The sequence below is a fragment of the Balaenoptera physalus genome (assembly GCF_965194825.1).
Source record: "Balaenoptera physalus genome assembly, chromosome: 14".
Taxonomy (NCBI): Eukaryota; Metazoa; Chordata; class Mammalia; order Artiodactyla; family Balaenopteridae; genus Balaenoptera; species Balaenoptera physalus.
The window spans coordinates 14726952-14742872 of NC_138893.1; the positions used below are offsets into that span (position 1 = coordinate 14726952).

The window sequence follows — 15921 nt, forward strand, 5'->3', positions numbered from 1 at the left end:
AGCTGAGAAGCAGTCGTGAAGCTGACACCTGGGGCGCAGGCTCACTAGGAGACTGACACCTGCCACATAAGGATAGCAAGCCTCCCCTCCCCCACACCTTATCAGCACATCACCAAAGGCCTGGTTACTGGGGTTCCTTTTACCCAGGACATCGCACCTGGGTTTCTAAGAAAAAACTACAAGGCACACTAAAAGGCAAAAAGCATAGTGTGAAGAGACAAAGCAAACACCAAAACCAGACTCAGATATGGCAGGATGTTGGAATGATCAGACCAGGAATTTAAAGCAACTATGATTACTACGTTAAGAGCTCTAATGAAAAAAGTAGACAATATGGAAGGACAAATGAATACTGTAAGCAAAGAGATGAAAATTCTAAGGAAGGATTATAAAAAAATGCTAGAGGTTAAAAACACTAACAGAAATGAAGAATGAGTTTGAGGGGCTCATTGGGAGACTGGCCATGGCTGATGTGAGAACCTCATGGCTTGAGGCTATGACAATAGAAACTTCCCAAATACAAAGCAAAGATTAAAGAAAAAAGATTGAAAAAAAAAAAACAAGCCCAAAACAAAACAAAACAGAATACTTAAGAACTGTGGGACAACTACAAAAGGTGAAACATGTGTAATGGGAATACCAGGAGAAGAGAGAAAGGAATAGAAATATTTGCAGTGATAATAACTGAGAATTTCCTCAAGTTAATAATGTCAGACACGAAACCACAGATCAAGGAAGCTCAGAGAACACCATACAGGATAAATACCAAAAAAACTACCCCCAGGCACAGCATATTCAAACTGTAGAAAATTAATGATAAAGAAAAAAAATCTTGAAAGAAGACAGAGGGGAAAAATACCGCTTTAGAGAAACAAAGGTATGAATTACATCCAACTCCTCAGAAACAACGCAAACAAGAAGAGAATGCAATGAAATAACTCAAGGCTTGAGAGAAAAATTCATCAACCTAGAATTCTGGACCCTGTGAAATTAATCTCTAAGAGTGAAGGAGAAATAAGGACTTTCTCAGAATTGAGGGAATCTGTTGCCAGTAGATGTGCCTTACAAGAAATGTTAAAAGAGGCTCTTCAGAGAGAAGGAAAATGATTTAGGTCAGAAATGCAGCTCTCCATAAAGAAAGGAAGAGAATCAGAGAAGGAATAAGTGAAAGTAAAATTACACTTGTAATTTTTCTTATTCTTTTTTTTTTATAAATTTATTTTATTTATTTATCTTTGACTGCGTTGGGTCTTTGCTGCTGCACACGGGCTTTCTCTAGTTGTGGCGAGCGGGGGCTACTCTTCATTGCGGTGCACGGGCTTCTCATCGTGGTGGCTTCTCTTGTTGCACAGCACGGACTCTAGGCACGCAGGCTTCAGTAGTTGTGGCGCACAGGCTTAATTGCTCCGCGGCATGTGGGATCTTCCTGGACCAGGGCTCGAACCCGTGTTCCCTGCATTGGCAGGCAGATTCTTAACCATTGCGCCACCAGGGAAGTCCCATTTATCTTATTCTTAATTGATCTAACAGATAACAGTTTGCTCAAAATAATCATAGCAACTGTGTATTTGATTCTGTATGCTTATATGTTTATATATATGAATGGCATACGAAATGAATGACAGCAATGATACAAAGAATGGGAGGGAGAGGTTCATAATATTTTGCTGTAAGACACTTGTGCTAACTGTAAAGCAGGACAGTGTTGTCTGAAGTTAGACTTGGATTAGCTGTAAAAAAAAAAAAAAAGGTAAAAAAGGGAGAAAATGGAATCATATAAAATGTTCAATTAAAACTACCAAAGGCAGGGACTTCCCTGGTGGCGCAGTGGTTAATAATCCGCCTGCCAATGCAGGGGACACGGGTTCGATCCCTGGTCCGGGAAGATCCCACATGCCGCGGAACAACTAAGCCCAGCGCCACAATGACTGAGCGTGCGCACTAGAGCCCACAAGCCACAACTACTGAAGCCCACAAGCCCGTGCTCCTCAACAAGAGAAGCCACCGCAATGAGAAGCCCATGCACTGCAATGAAGAGTAGCCCCCACTCGCCTCAACTAGAGAAAGCCCGCGCAGCAACAAAGACCCAATGCAGCCATAAATAAATAAATAAATAAAATTTATATTAAAAAAAACTATAAAAGGCAGAAAAAGAGTGGAAGACAAAAGAACATAGAACAAGGGCAAGGAACAGAAAAGAATAACAAATATGGTAGACATTAATACAACTATATTAATAATCACTTTACATTGTCAGTGGTCTAAATACACCAATTAAAAGACAGAGATTGTCAGAATGGATCAAAAAACAAGACCCAACTAACTACATGCTGTCTATAAGAAATCCACTTTAAATATAAAGACACACATAGATGAAAAGTAAAGGGATAGCGAAAGAGATACCATTCTAATACTAATCAAAAGATGGCAGAAGGAGCTATATTAGCTTCAGACAGAACAAACTTCACAACAAGGAAAGTCACCAGGAATAAAGGAGGGCGATACGTAATGATAAAGAGGTCAATTTGCCAAGATGACATAACAATCCTTAATGTGTATGTGCCTAACAAGAGCATTAAAACACATGAGATAAAAACTTAGAAACCTGCAAGGAGGAACAGATGAAGCCACTATCATAGCTGGAGGCTTCTCTCTCAGGAATGGACAGATCCAGCAGGCAGAAAATCAGTAAGGACACAAGTGAACTCAACAACACCATCAACCAACTGGTGATATAACTGACATCTACAGACTACTTCATCCAACAGGAGAATACACATTCTTCCAAGCTCACATGGAACAGTCACCAAGACAGACCACATCCTGGGCCATAAAACACACCTGAACACATTTAAAAGAACACAAATGATATAATATCTGCTTTAAGACCACAGTGGAACTAAAAATCAATATTGGAAAACCTCAAATTACTTAGACATTCAACAACATACTTATAAATAATGCACAGGTTAAGAACAAATCTTAAAGAAATTAAAAAATATTTTGAACCAAATAAGAATGAAAATACAACTTATCAAAATTTGTGCAATGCAGTGAAATCAGTGCTTGGCAGGAAACTGACAGCATTGAATACAATATGGAAAAGATCTGAAATCAATCATCTAAGCTTCTACCTCAGAAAACTAGAAAAAGAAGAGCAGAATAAATCCTAAGTAAACAAAAGAAAATAAATAATAAAAATTATAAATCTAAGAAATGGGAAAAAACCCTGAAAACTGGTTCTTTGAAAAGATTAAAAAAATCAATAAGCCTCTAGCCAGGCTAACTATGAAAAAAAGATAGAAGACAGAAGTTAGAATATCAGAAATGAAAGAGGGGACATCAATACAGACACCATGGACATTAAAAGGAGAACAAAGGAATACTATGAACACCTCTATGCCTGCAAATTTGATAACCTAGATGAATAGACCAATTTCTTGAAAGACAAAATCTCCATAACTAGGACAGGAAAAAACAGACAATTTCAACAGGTCTATATTTATTTTAAAAATTGAATCAACAATTATTAACCTCCGAAAACAAACAGCACCGGGCCCAGCTGAGTTCATTGGTGAATTCTACCACACATTTAAGGAAGAAATTATACTAATTCTCTACAATCTCTTCCAGAAGACAGAAGCAGAGGGAACACTTCCTAACTTATCCTATTAGGCCAGCATTACCCTAATAACAAAACCAGACAAGAAAAGAAAACTATAAACCAACACCTCTTGTGAATATAGATGCAAAAATCCTCAACAAAATATTGGTAAATGGAATCCAACAATGTATGAAAAAGGACTGTACACTATGACCAAGTAGAATTTATCCCAGGTATGCAAGTCTGGTTCAATATGAAAATTAATTAATGTAATCTACCACATTAAGAAGTTAAAGAAGGAAAGTCACATTATCATATTAATAGATGCAGAAAAAGCATCTGACAAAATTCAACACTCATTCATGATAAAAACTCTCAGAAAACTAGGAATAGAGGGGAAACGTCCTCAACTTGATAAAGAGCATCTAAAAAACCCCTTCAGCTAACACATTTAATGGTGAGAAACTAAAAGCTTTCCTGCTAAGATCAGGAACAAGGCAAGGATGTCCTCCCTCATCTCTCCTTTTCAACATCATACTAGAAGTCCTAGCTAATGCAGTAAGACAAGAAAACGGAACAAAAGGTATAATATAGATTGGGAAGGAAGAAACAAAACTGTCTTTGTTTGCAGGTGACATGACTGTCTAGGTAGAAAATCTGAAAGAATCAACAAACAAAAAAATTCCTGGAACTGATAAGTAATTATAGCAATCCTTGTTATAATTGGAGGATACAAGTTAAATATACAAAAGTCAACTGCTTTCCTATATATGAAGAATGAACAAGGGGAATTTAAAATTAAAAGCACAATACCATTTACATTAGCATCCCCCAAATCAAAATACTTTGGTACAAGTCTAACAAAATAGGCACAAAATGTATATGACCAAAACTATAAAACTCTGATGAAACAATTTAAAAAGAACTAAATAAATGGAGAGATATTCCATGTTCATGGATAGGAAGACTCAATATTGTCAAGATGTCAGTTCTTACTAACTTGATCTGTAGATTCAACACAATCCAAATCAAAATCCCAGCAAGCTATATTCTGTTGGTATCAACAAACTAATTCTAAAGTTTACATGAAAAGGCAAAACAAAGAGCCTAACAAAAAAAAACAGAAAAGCCAACACAATACTGAAGGGAAAGAACAAGGTTGGAGGACTGACATTACTCAACTTCAAGACCAAATATAAATCTAAACTAATCAAGACAACGTAGTACTGGGGAAAGAACAGACAAATAGGTCTATGGAAGAGAAAACAGAGCCCAGAAATAGACCCACATAAATATAGTCAACTGACTTTTGACAAAGGAGCAAAGGCAACACAATGAAACAACCATGGCCTTTTCAACAAATAATACTGGAACAACTGGATATCCACATGAAAGAAAAAAAAAAATCTAGATACAGACTTTACAACCAAATGGATCACAGACATAAATATGAAACACAAAATGATAAAACTCCTAGAAGACAACATAGGAAAAAAATCTAGGTAACCTTGGGTATAGCGATGACTTTTTAGATACATCGAAGGTATAATCTACGAAAGAACTCATAAAGCTAAACTTCATTAAATTAAAACTTTCTGCTCTGGGAAGGACACTGTCAAGAGAATAAGAAGACAAGCCACAGACTGAGGGAAAATATTTGCAATCATACATCTGATAAAGGACTATTATCCAAAATACTCAAAGAACTCTTAAAAGTCAACAATAAGAAAAGGAGCAACCCGATTAAAACGTGGGCAAAAGACCTGAATGGACACTTCCACAAAGTTTTACAGATTAGGGAATTGCAAATTAAAACATCAATAAGCTACCACTTCCAAACTATTAGAAGAGCCACAATAAAAAAAAAGAAGCTGTGACAATATCAATCGCTGGTGAGGATGTGGCGCAAAACGAACTCTAATTCATTGCTGGTGGGAGTGCAAAATGGTGCAGCCACTTTGGAAGATAGTTTGGCAGTTTCTTATAAATATAAATGTATTCCTACCATATGATCCAGCAGTGGCGCTCCTTGTATTTACCCAAATGAATTGAAAACTTATGTCCCCACAAAAAAACTGCACACAGATGTTTACAGCAAAACTGCACACAGATGTTTACAGCAGCTTTATTCATAACTGCCAAAACTTGGAAGCAACCAAGATGTCCCCCATAGGTGAATGGATAAATAAATTGTGATATATCCAGACAACAGAATACAATTCAGCGATAAAAACAAAAGCGCTACCAAGCCATGAAAAGACATAGATGAACGCTCAATGCATGTTACTAAGTGGAAGAAGCCAGTCTGAAAAGGCTACGTCTGATCTGATTCCAACTATGTGACATTTTGGAAAAGGCAAAAACCAGGGAGACAGTAAAAGGGCCGGTGGTTGCCAGGGATTGGGGGAAGAAGGGATGAAGAGGCAGAGCACAAAGGATTTTTAGGTCAGTGAAACTACTCTGTAGGATACCGTGGCGGTGAATTCATGTCACTGAATATACAACACCATGAGTGAGTCCTAATGTAAACTACGGACGCTGGGTGATGAGAATGCATCAGTGTTGGTTCACTGATGATAACAAATGTCCCATCTCGTGGGGGATGTTGATAGTGGCGGAGTCTGTGCACAGGGGGGCGGGGGGGGGGGTCTATGGAAACCTCTGTACTTTCTGCTCAATTTTGCTGCGAACCTAAAACTGCTCTAAAAAAATAGTCTGTTAAAAAAACAAAAATCTGTGAACCGATACATCCCATCCTGTATTTTTGAGTTTATTCTACTGATATTTTTTTCTTCCAAGAAATTTTTGTCACCTCCCAGTAAACTCATTTCACCACCCACTAAGGGCTTGAAGGAAGACAGCAAAACACTGCTCTAGGGCAGTGTCTCCAGCTGCCCTAGGAAGTGCATTCCCTACCCAACAGGCGATACACTCCAGATGTCACATTCAGCTCATTCAGTTAGTGGGCAAGACAGGTCCCCACCACCCACCAGCAGCCCAAGGCTGGCCTGGCCCTGGGAGCTGCTGCAGTACCTGGAGGGAGGGTCTCCATGCTTTGTGCTTTCTCATCCCCGTTGCTGTGATGAAGGTCTTTCTTTTTAATTGGGTCAATGTCATTCCAGTCCTCCTGGGGGAGCAAAGACACCAAATGAGTCGACAGGTTCCTGGAGCCCACCTTCATTCATCAGGTCAATAAACAATGCGTCCTCCCATCCGGAAGACTGCACCCCAGACCTGCTCAGTGGTGGAGACCCAAGGACAGAAGTGACTCTGTCCAAGTTCTTGGCGTGAACTTTCCAAGGAAGGACCTGCGTTTCTCTCTCCATTTTCTATGTGTATCACTTATCTATGGAAAGAAATACTCTGGAAACTCCCTGGGCTTTGAGGATGTGGGAGGGTGGGGAAGGGAGATAGGGAAACTGGATCAAATAAGAGAATTCAACAGTGGTTAAATCAAAGCCATTAAAATAAGGGTAGCTCTCCAGACGCCTTCTATGGCTTAAGGGCACCCTAGGACCAGAGTCTCCCTCAGGGCCATTGAGCCCTGCTCAGAGGTTGTTAAATGATTCCTTTCATCCCACTGAATAACAGCGGAGGAAGGGCAAAGGACGGCGGAGCTTTTCCTCCGCTCCTCTAGAAGGGCTGCCAGTGGAAAAGAGCTGCAAACTAAGGGCTTAATGTAAAACCAGAAGAAGAGAGACGCTCTGGCAGAATTTATTCAACTCATCTGCACGAACAACTTAATCTATCAACATTAATCAAACAACCCCATGACCACAGAGCTAAATATATTTTTCAACCACTTGGGATCTGATTTCTGTGAATACAATAAGAAAGGTTTCTGTATATAACCCAAACCAGAAATACCCCACGGCTAGTAATTTTCCCACACAGACTTTGGTGGGCCAAGCACTGTCGACTGGCCATTTCCCCAGCAGATGCTATTAGGATGTTGGCAGCCTTAGGTCCCCTCCCTCAGGGGAGACCCAACCAGTTCTGCTCAGGTTTGTTCCACTAGCATTCCTCCAACCAGCATGGGCTGCATGACCGCTGGGGACATTTTGGCTCTTAACGATGTGAAGTGAGATTTGCAGGAAGCGTTAATTTTCAGGGGCTAGGCCAAATCAGACATCTTTTCCCCAAAGGCAACTTGCTCTGCCAATAATCTGCATTTTTACTCAAAAAGTAGAGTAATTAAAGAGAAACGGCCTGAGTCTCCTCCTCTGGAGGCCAGCTTTTCCTTCAGTTGCTTCCGAGGTGAAGTGAAGCTGGTTTATCCCCTCAAGGCCACCATTGGGATGATGGGCGGGGTGGGGTGGGGGGGGCACTCCCATGGGAGTGATGTGAGGATGATACCCTGTAGACACAGTGCGCAGGTCAGGAACGCCCTGCACCTGGGTGGTCCTAGCCCACCCCACCAACCTGTCACAAGGCCTTCTCAGGCTTTCAAGGGCCCCACGTGCTCTGACTTCTGAAGATCCTAGCCCACATTGTAACAAATGTATTAAAATGCATCTGTATCCCAATTTAAATACATTTTGCTGCGAAAAAAACTTTTTGAATTGTAATTTGGTTTTTGAGAGGACTTGGTTATAAATAAACTTTCAATTTATTATTGGCAAAGATTTCCAGGCAATCTTGGCACCTGCAGTGGAGTGAGAGAATCTGACCTACTCTCTGCCTTCACGACATAAAGAAACGTGCGAACACTAAATCCAGCAAGTAATGACGTTAGCTGAGTCACACTGGGTAGACTTGTAATTAAGCTTATTAATTGTTATTTTACAGCTTGCTTGTAACATTTTGTGGCTAACAGCTTCTTCCCTCAGGCATCTGGCCGACTACACACACTGGCTAATGGATCACACCATTTAACCTTGTACAAAGTCGAAAGTGAATGAAAACAAAAAAGTGAACATTGCTGGTGTGGCCACCGCACTGTAATATTCACCAAATCAACCTCCGTACGTCAACCATCGATGTCTTCTTAGAAAATAAATGTCTCCTTCTTCGCACAAACAAGACCGACTGGTCCATATGTAACACTCCCTAACCTGTCTCCCCTCCCCGCCACTCCCCGGGACAATGAACCGAGCCCACCACAAAACTAAGGCCGAGGATGAGGACCTGCTATATAACGAGGGCACCGCAAAGTCCCAGTAGGCAACATGATGCTAAGTGCTGTTTACGAACGCCTACTAGGCACCAGGCACTGTACAAAGATACTTGTTCATCCTGGCAGCAAGCCTGCCGTTTTATAATTCCTATCGTACAATGGGGACACAGAAGATCAGAGAGGTTACGCAAATTGTCCAGGTAACACAGTGGGCGAGCAGCTCGAGTTGGCCCTTTATGAATCAGGATGGGGATGGCAACCCAGGGCTCAGTTTGAACCAAGTTACAAGAGGCTGATTCTCACAATGTCATAAAAATCCAAGAATACGTTTCTAGGGAGTCATCCACAAAGGACTGTTTTGTTCTTGACTCCAGGTCAAAAAGTGCAAATCACCATGTTCACTACCAATTCCCAGAGTAGGAGGGGGAGGAGGAGGAGGAGGAGGAGGGGTAGGGGAAGGAGGAGGAGGGGAGAGGAGGAGGAGGGGGGAGAGGAGGGAGAGGGGGAGGGTGGAGGAGGAGAATGAGGGGAGAGGAAGGGAGAGGAGGGGAGGGGGAGGAGGAGGAGGGGAGGGGGAGGAGGAGGAGGGGAGAGGAGGAGGAGGGGGAGGAGGAGGAGGGGAGAGGAGGAGGAGGGGGGAGAGGAGGGAGAGGGGGAGGGTGGAGGAAGAGAATGAGGGGAGAGGAAGGGAGAGGAGGGGAGGGGGAGGAGGGGGAGGAGGAGGGGAGGGGGAGGAGGGGGAGGAGGAGGGGAGGGGGAGGAGCAGGAGGGGAGAGGAGGAGGAGGGGGAGAGGAGGGAAAGGGGGAGGGTGGAGGAGGAGAATGAGGGGAGAGGAAGGGAGAGGAGGGGAGGGGGAGGAGGAGGAGGGGAGGGGGAGGAGGAGGAGGGGAGAGGAGGAGGAGGGGGAGGAGGAGGAGGGGAGAGGAGGAGGAGGGGGAGAGGAGGGAAGGGGAGGGGGAGGGGGAGGAGGGGTGGAAGAGGGGGAACACCTCTGCCACTAATACAGGGCACTTCCTAGGTGCCCAGCCCCATTCTAGACCCTGCCCGCAAGTTCATCCTCCATACGGCGCTAGTACTGCCCCATTCTACAGATGAGGAAGCTGGTGCACCAAACGCTGAGTCACACAGAACACACAGTGAGGTTAGAGATGAACCGCCGGAGCCTCCAGGGTCTCCATCATCGCAGTGCCCCGCCCTTGGAGAATACAGCTCCCCTCCAGCACCAAGGCAGCCCAAAGTAGAGGAAAACAGTGCATTTCCCACTCAGAACACGTCAGGTCACTATAAATTCCTCTAGTTCGGGCCCGCCCACCTGATGCACCGGCTGAGACGGTGCCCGCACGACCGCCTGCCACCCGCCTGCCATGCCTGCTCTGCCTGTCACCGCCCCGCGCCTCAGCCGGACGTTAGGGAAGGGCCGAGGGCCCAGGGGACACCCCCGTGGGACAGCATGGCCCGTGTCCGTGTCACCGCCCCTCAGCAGAGAGTCCGGATGGGACCCCACAAGAGAAACAAGGAAACAGAACGACAGGCAGGAGAGGCGAGACGCTCAGAGACTTGAGACTCGTGTTCTGGAAACGTCACTCTGGTCGTGGTGAGGGGAAGATGGAGGGGACAGGAGAGGGGCCAGGAGGCCCAAAGGGCGAGGCAGCCAGGGTGGGACGGCACAGCTGGCAGGGGGTGACAGTCACCCACAAGAAACGGGGGAAGTTGTTTGGGTGGGGGAGGGGTGGCGCCAGGAAGTGAAGACTGTCTGTTCTGGAAATGCTGGGGTTACCGCGAGATACCAGGAGGCAGAAAAGAGATGGGGACCGGTGACTGGAGCTCGGGAATGGCCCGGGGGGGTGGGGGGGGGTGACCCGAGTGAGGAGAGGGTCCAGGGTGGCAGGAGAGGCCAGCATTTCAGGGACAAGTAGGACCCACGGCACGCTGGGACGAGCCCTGGCCTGGGAGCCGGAGCCTCGGGTTCTGGCCACGGCTCTGCCGGTGACCCTGGGAGGCTGAGCAAGTGGCCTGCCTTCTTGAAGGCAGGGATGGGGGCTAAGTGCCTGGAGGTCCCCTCGGAGTCCCGGGGAGCAGCCCCTCGCGGGAGCACTTGATCACTCGTCCTACTTGTAATCCGCTAACGGTCGGTATCTAGAAGCACTGCAGGTGTCCTTTCAAGGCAGGGGCTTGGGCACATTTCTTTTGTACCCACAAAAGCGTGGCGGTGGTCTTAGGGTAACTGCTCAATAATAAATGCAGCTGAAAAAAACCCTCATCCTATTTACTCAGATTGATTTTACCGGCTTTGCTCACTTTGCAGTGGAAGTTTTTCATTACAACCATCCCCCTCCCATACATTTGCATACGTTATAAGACTAATTTACACCAGTGGAGGCTCCGTTTAAAAATGGAAATGCATCGAATACAAACATATGGAGAGGCTCCCTCGCCCAGTACCTGCTGGTATCCAGGACGCGCCACAACTGAGCTGTTGGTTTTCTCCGTGTTCAGAGACACAGGGACAGACAGGTCTTCTTTTTAGTGACAAGCATAAACTGCTGGGATTAGAGGAGTAATGATGTGGTTTGATGCTGGGTCAAAAGTTGCAGAGAATTCAAAGCCTGTGATCTGATCCATAAGTCTGTTTTTATTTCCCAGGATGCAGACCCATCTCTGCTTTGCTTCTCCTGCCCTCAGAGGGATGTTGACACTATGAATACGTAATGACTCACCCACACACAGAAGACGCTGCAGACAAATGCAGACCAGGGAAGGCTCGCTGGTTCTCACTGAAAACTGAATTCTGTCAGGAAGTGTAACCCGAGAACTAGGATTCTCTACCGACCAGACTGAGAAGACGCCGCTGCCCCCCTGCTCAACTTTACCGTTTGGACCACAGCCTTGGCTGCTACATCCACATGCAGCCTCCAGAAAGACTCAGAGAGCCTCGACTAGGGCACTGAGACCCTCTCTTCCTTGTTAGATGGCATTTGGGCCAGATACTGCAAACGCTAATTCCTCCTACTCACTAACTTACCTAGCTGGTAGTTATTATTATTAGATATTTGAATTTGGTTAGTTTTCAGTCCAAGAGCCCAAGGCATGCATTATTCTTACAGATGCATACAAGAGAAGCAGTCTATTACGTGAAGCACGAGAGGAATTAAATCAGGCCATGAGTGAGACCAAATGAAAATAAACGACTGAGGAACGTCTATCTATCTACCATATTTGAAGAGTTCGGCCGCCAAAATCCATCCTATTTCTAAGTAGGTAAAGCAGCAACGACTTTTAACAAAATGACGTTATTTTCAGAAACAGTAAATCTGATAGGTTGGTTTCTTGAACAGTTATGAAAATTAAGTGTAAATACAGGTTTAGTTATTAAAATAGTTTTTTCCACTCTGTTCCCAATGTGATCTGTCTCTGTTTCAGAATAAGAGGAAACAGGGACTTCCCTGGTGGTGCAGTGGTTAAGAATCCACCTGCCAATGCAGGGGACACAGGTTCGAGCCCTGGTCTGGGAAGATCCCACATGCCGCGGAGCAACTAAGCCCATGCACCACTACTGAGTCTGTGCTCTAGAGCCCGCGAGCCACAACTACTGAGCCCACGTGTCACAACTACTGAGCCCGCATGCCACAACTACTGAAGCCCACGTGCCACAACTACTGAGCCCATGTGCCACAGCTACTGAAGCCCGCATGCCACAGCTACTGAGCCCGCATGCCACAGCTACTGAAGCCTGCGTGCAACAGCTACTGAGCCCGCGTGCCACAACTACTGAGCCCGTGCACCACCAACGAAGAGTAGCCCCCACTCGCCGAAACTAGAGAAAGCCCGCGCGCAGCAACAAAGACCCAACGCAGCCAAAAGAAAAAGAGGAAATAAATAAAACGTGCGCTTGGTTTTTGCCAGAGACAAAGTGTCAGTCCTGGCGGTGGGTGGGCCAGGGCCAAGAGGGAAGGGGGTGGGACAAGGGCGGGAGGCCACCGTGGGAGGGGCGGGCACAGCCGGCTGGCAGGGCGGCCCCTGAGGCTCGGCAGACAGCTGCCAACTTGTTAAGGGCACTAGGCCAACCCTCATGTCACAGCTGAGGAGAGAACCAGAAGGGCCATGTGACTTCTTGTGTTCCCACCTGCTGCCAAACCAACTCCCTCAAAACTCAGTAACTTAAAACAGAAAGCACTTAGTATCTTGCACAGCTTCAGAGGGTCAAGAATCTGGTTGTATCCGGCCCACGGTCTCTCGTGAGCCCACGAGTCAGCCGGGGCCGCCGCCAGCTGAAGGTGCGACGGGGCCCAGGGATGCTTCCAGGACCGGTCCCTCCAGGGCTGCTGGCTGGAGGCCCAGTTCTTCACCAAGGGCTCACCCACAGCCGCTGGCCTCCCCCAGTAAGTGACCTGGGAGGGGAAGAGGGGCAGGGGAGGTGGAGTCGAGGGAGAGAGGAGGACCCCAGGTCGGGTCCTGGAAACCACACGCGGTCGCAGCTCCGTGTCATCCATGAGAGGCGCGTCACCAGTCCGGTCCAGCCCGCACCCAAGAGGAGGGGCCTAGACCCCCTCACGAGAGGAGGTGCGCAGACTCTAAAACCACCACGTTCACCGACGCCGTTAAGACTTGACAGTGGCAGCGATGAGGCCAGAGTATCCCGCAGGCAGACAGAACACCACTGTACCCTGACGGCGATTCACGTGTGCAAGTCTGTGCAGTAAAAATGTCATTCCACCTCACGCTGCCCTCTTATCCACCGCCCGATATAAAGACTATTCCCGCCTATGGTAACGTGTTTGAATTACGAACCATCACCAAAATAAACATGCCTACACATGGAAAACTAGGTAACAAAGAATAAATGTATACTAAACCATCAAAGGCTGCCTTCATTAAGTTTAAATGCCTAACGTTTTATTTGTTAGCAAAGGTAAAAACATCGCTGGGGAGGAAAAAAGAAAATAAACAGGTTGCTTTCACTCTCCACTTATGGAAATACATTTTGTCACCGTCAAATTCCTTCAGCTGACTAGACCGTATGCTCAGAGGCAGATAAAGTTATCAAGAATACCATCTGAATGACTACTTGATTCCTTTCTCATCAGTTGTCTACTTTTCACTGTTATTTAATGACTGTTCAGTGATTACCACCACCATGACCAATCTGTACAGCAACATTCCAGTTCGGGGAAAGAAAGCCAGGTTGCCAGATGTGTTAAAAAGATGCGATAATTTCTATTTCCACAGCCCACTTCTTAAGAGCGCACTGCCAAGCTAAGACACTGAAAACTAGTTAAGTGGTTTGCTTGAAAGCACATTTTCAAGAGTGGATTTAGATTCCTGCTGAAGACCTAGACCCTCCCCGCTCAGCATTCTCCCTCTGAAGTGCCCACAGGGGAACCACAGAGGCTCGTCCTTGTTTCTAACTGGTCAGGGTGGGGAACAATCCCGAGGTCTTCTCTCCAGAGGGTGAGGAAGCCTCTGATAAAAGGTGACAGCATCTAGACCTCTGCTTTCCACCTAGGGCATGTAACCCACTGACAAAGTGACAAAGGTAGTTTTAACTCACTGGGAAAGGGTCCTTAGGAAAGAAGGCCGGAACGCCTGGGGAAGCCCCCTCAGCTAGGCTAGGCGTCTCCTAAAACCGGTAGCCTGTAGTCTGCAAACACCCACGTCTTTGCATTTATGAAGTCAGAGCGTGGTTTCTGCTTCTAAATAAGAGACCCGCTGGAACGGTGACTTGGTGTTAAGAGGAACAATGTCCTCTTCGCTGCTGGTCGTCACTGGAAGAGGAAAGGGTAGTGCTGGGCCCAGGCACCCCACCGCTTCTGAACACTGTGTGGGGCGGCAGTGAGTCCTGGCCCAGCCCATCCCGTCTCATCACTTCGGGCAGAGCTGGTAGAACAGGCTGCAGGAGGAGGAACAGCTCAGGTGAGCTTCCAACAGCAAGCTCCTGCCAGAGTCCCAACCCTTACTCAGGTGACGGTCACCGGGCTGGGGGTTAAAGAATCAGGGCCTGCGTGGCGAGCGAGCCGGGCAGCGAGAGGGCAAGGCCAGTCTCCCCCAGGCCTGGTCCTGCCCCCGCCCGCTTCATCCCAGCCTCCGGGCATGGGGTCCAGCCGTGGGTGTTTTCTGGAAGCTTCCCAGGCAGCTCTAATGCGCAGAGTTGAGAACCACCGGCTTCACTGATGTACTTACAAGTTTCCCACTCCTCATTCCAACTTGGCCCGTGAAACTCAACGTTGCTAAAATGGGAGGGGGGCGAGTTTCTCCTGTGGGTTCAGAGCCGCAGACGGCTTCATACAGATTCACTTGCTCACAAATAAGACGTGGGTTACGATGGAGGTCATCGCCTCATTTATTTTACTGGGTACCCTCAGAGAAAAGCAGGCTGTGAGAGACACGGTGGGACCGCTCCATACTGGGGAGCTGTAACAATCACTCTTACTGCAGTCACGAGCTGCAACAACACCGCTACTGACCCCCTGCTATTTAACTTTTCTAACAAGCAGAGGGCCTAGTGCATCACCCTGCACACTCACTCCACACATGGTCTGCCAACTGCCTTAATTTAGTGGAAATCTTCCCATTTGAATCCCTGAGGCCATACAGATAAATGTCCATCGGTGATGCACTCCTCAACCTAGAAGCCTGACACCTGAAGCACGGGAGGTGAGGGCTGGAAATGTCAGTCCCGGCCCATCTCTATCACCTGAGCCTGCCCAGGGTGGCTCTCTGGGACTCAGTTTCCCAATGCGTAAAATGGAAACTTAAAGACACCTCTATCCCACCCCCTGAAATGATGTAACTGGCAGGGCCCCGGTGACCTGCAAGGCCTGATATTAAGTAGACACTGAGTCCCATCGCTGAGAACATTTGACCTGCCTTCTTTCATTTTGAAGGCCCAGTCTTTACCCCACTTTTAATTTCCTGCTCCGACTTCTAAACTTCCTCCTTTCCGCCCCATAATTAGCTCATTCTTGGACTTGTTAAAATGCATGCATTTGTTATCTCTGTGGTCTATCCTCCCCAAACCCACAACTCCACTCTAATCATGAGAAAAACATCAGACAAACCCCAGATGAGGGATATTCTACAAAATCCCTGACCAGGCCTCCTCAGGACTGTCAAGGTCATCAAAACAAAGAAGGCGGGAAACTGTCACAGGCCAGAGGAGCCTAAAGAGATACGATAACTAAATGAAATGTGGTACCTAGACAG

The 15921-nt window shown here is 46.4% G+C and overlaps 1 protein-coding gene across 2 annotated transcripts in view; it reads right to left on the bottom strand.

The window, feature by feature from the left end:
* The window catches only part of GALNT2 (polypeptide N-acetylgalactosaminyltransferase 2), a 178872-nt gene that overhangs the window by 76589 nt on the left and 86362 nt on the right, over window positions 1-15921 (bottom strand). For both annotated transcript variants that reach the window (XM_082424020.1, XM_082424019.1), the window contains exon 2: window positions 6638-6731. In XM_082424020.1, the coding sequence (XP_082280146.1) occupies window positions 6638-6731 (94 nt within the window). The remainder of the gene's footprint in view (window positions 1-6637; window positions 6732-15921) is intronic.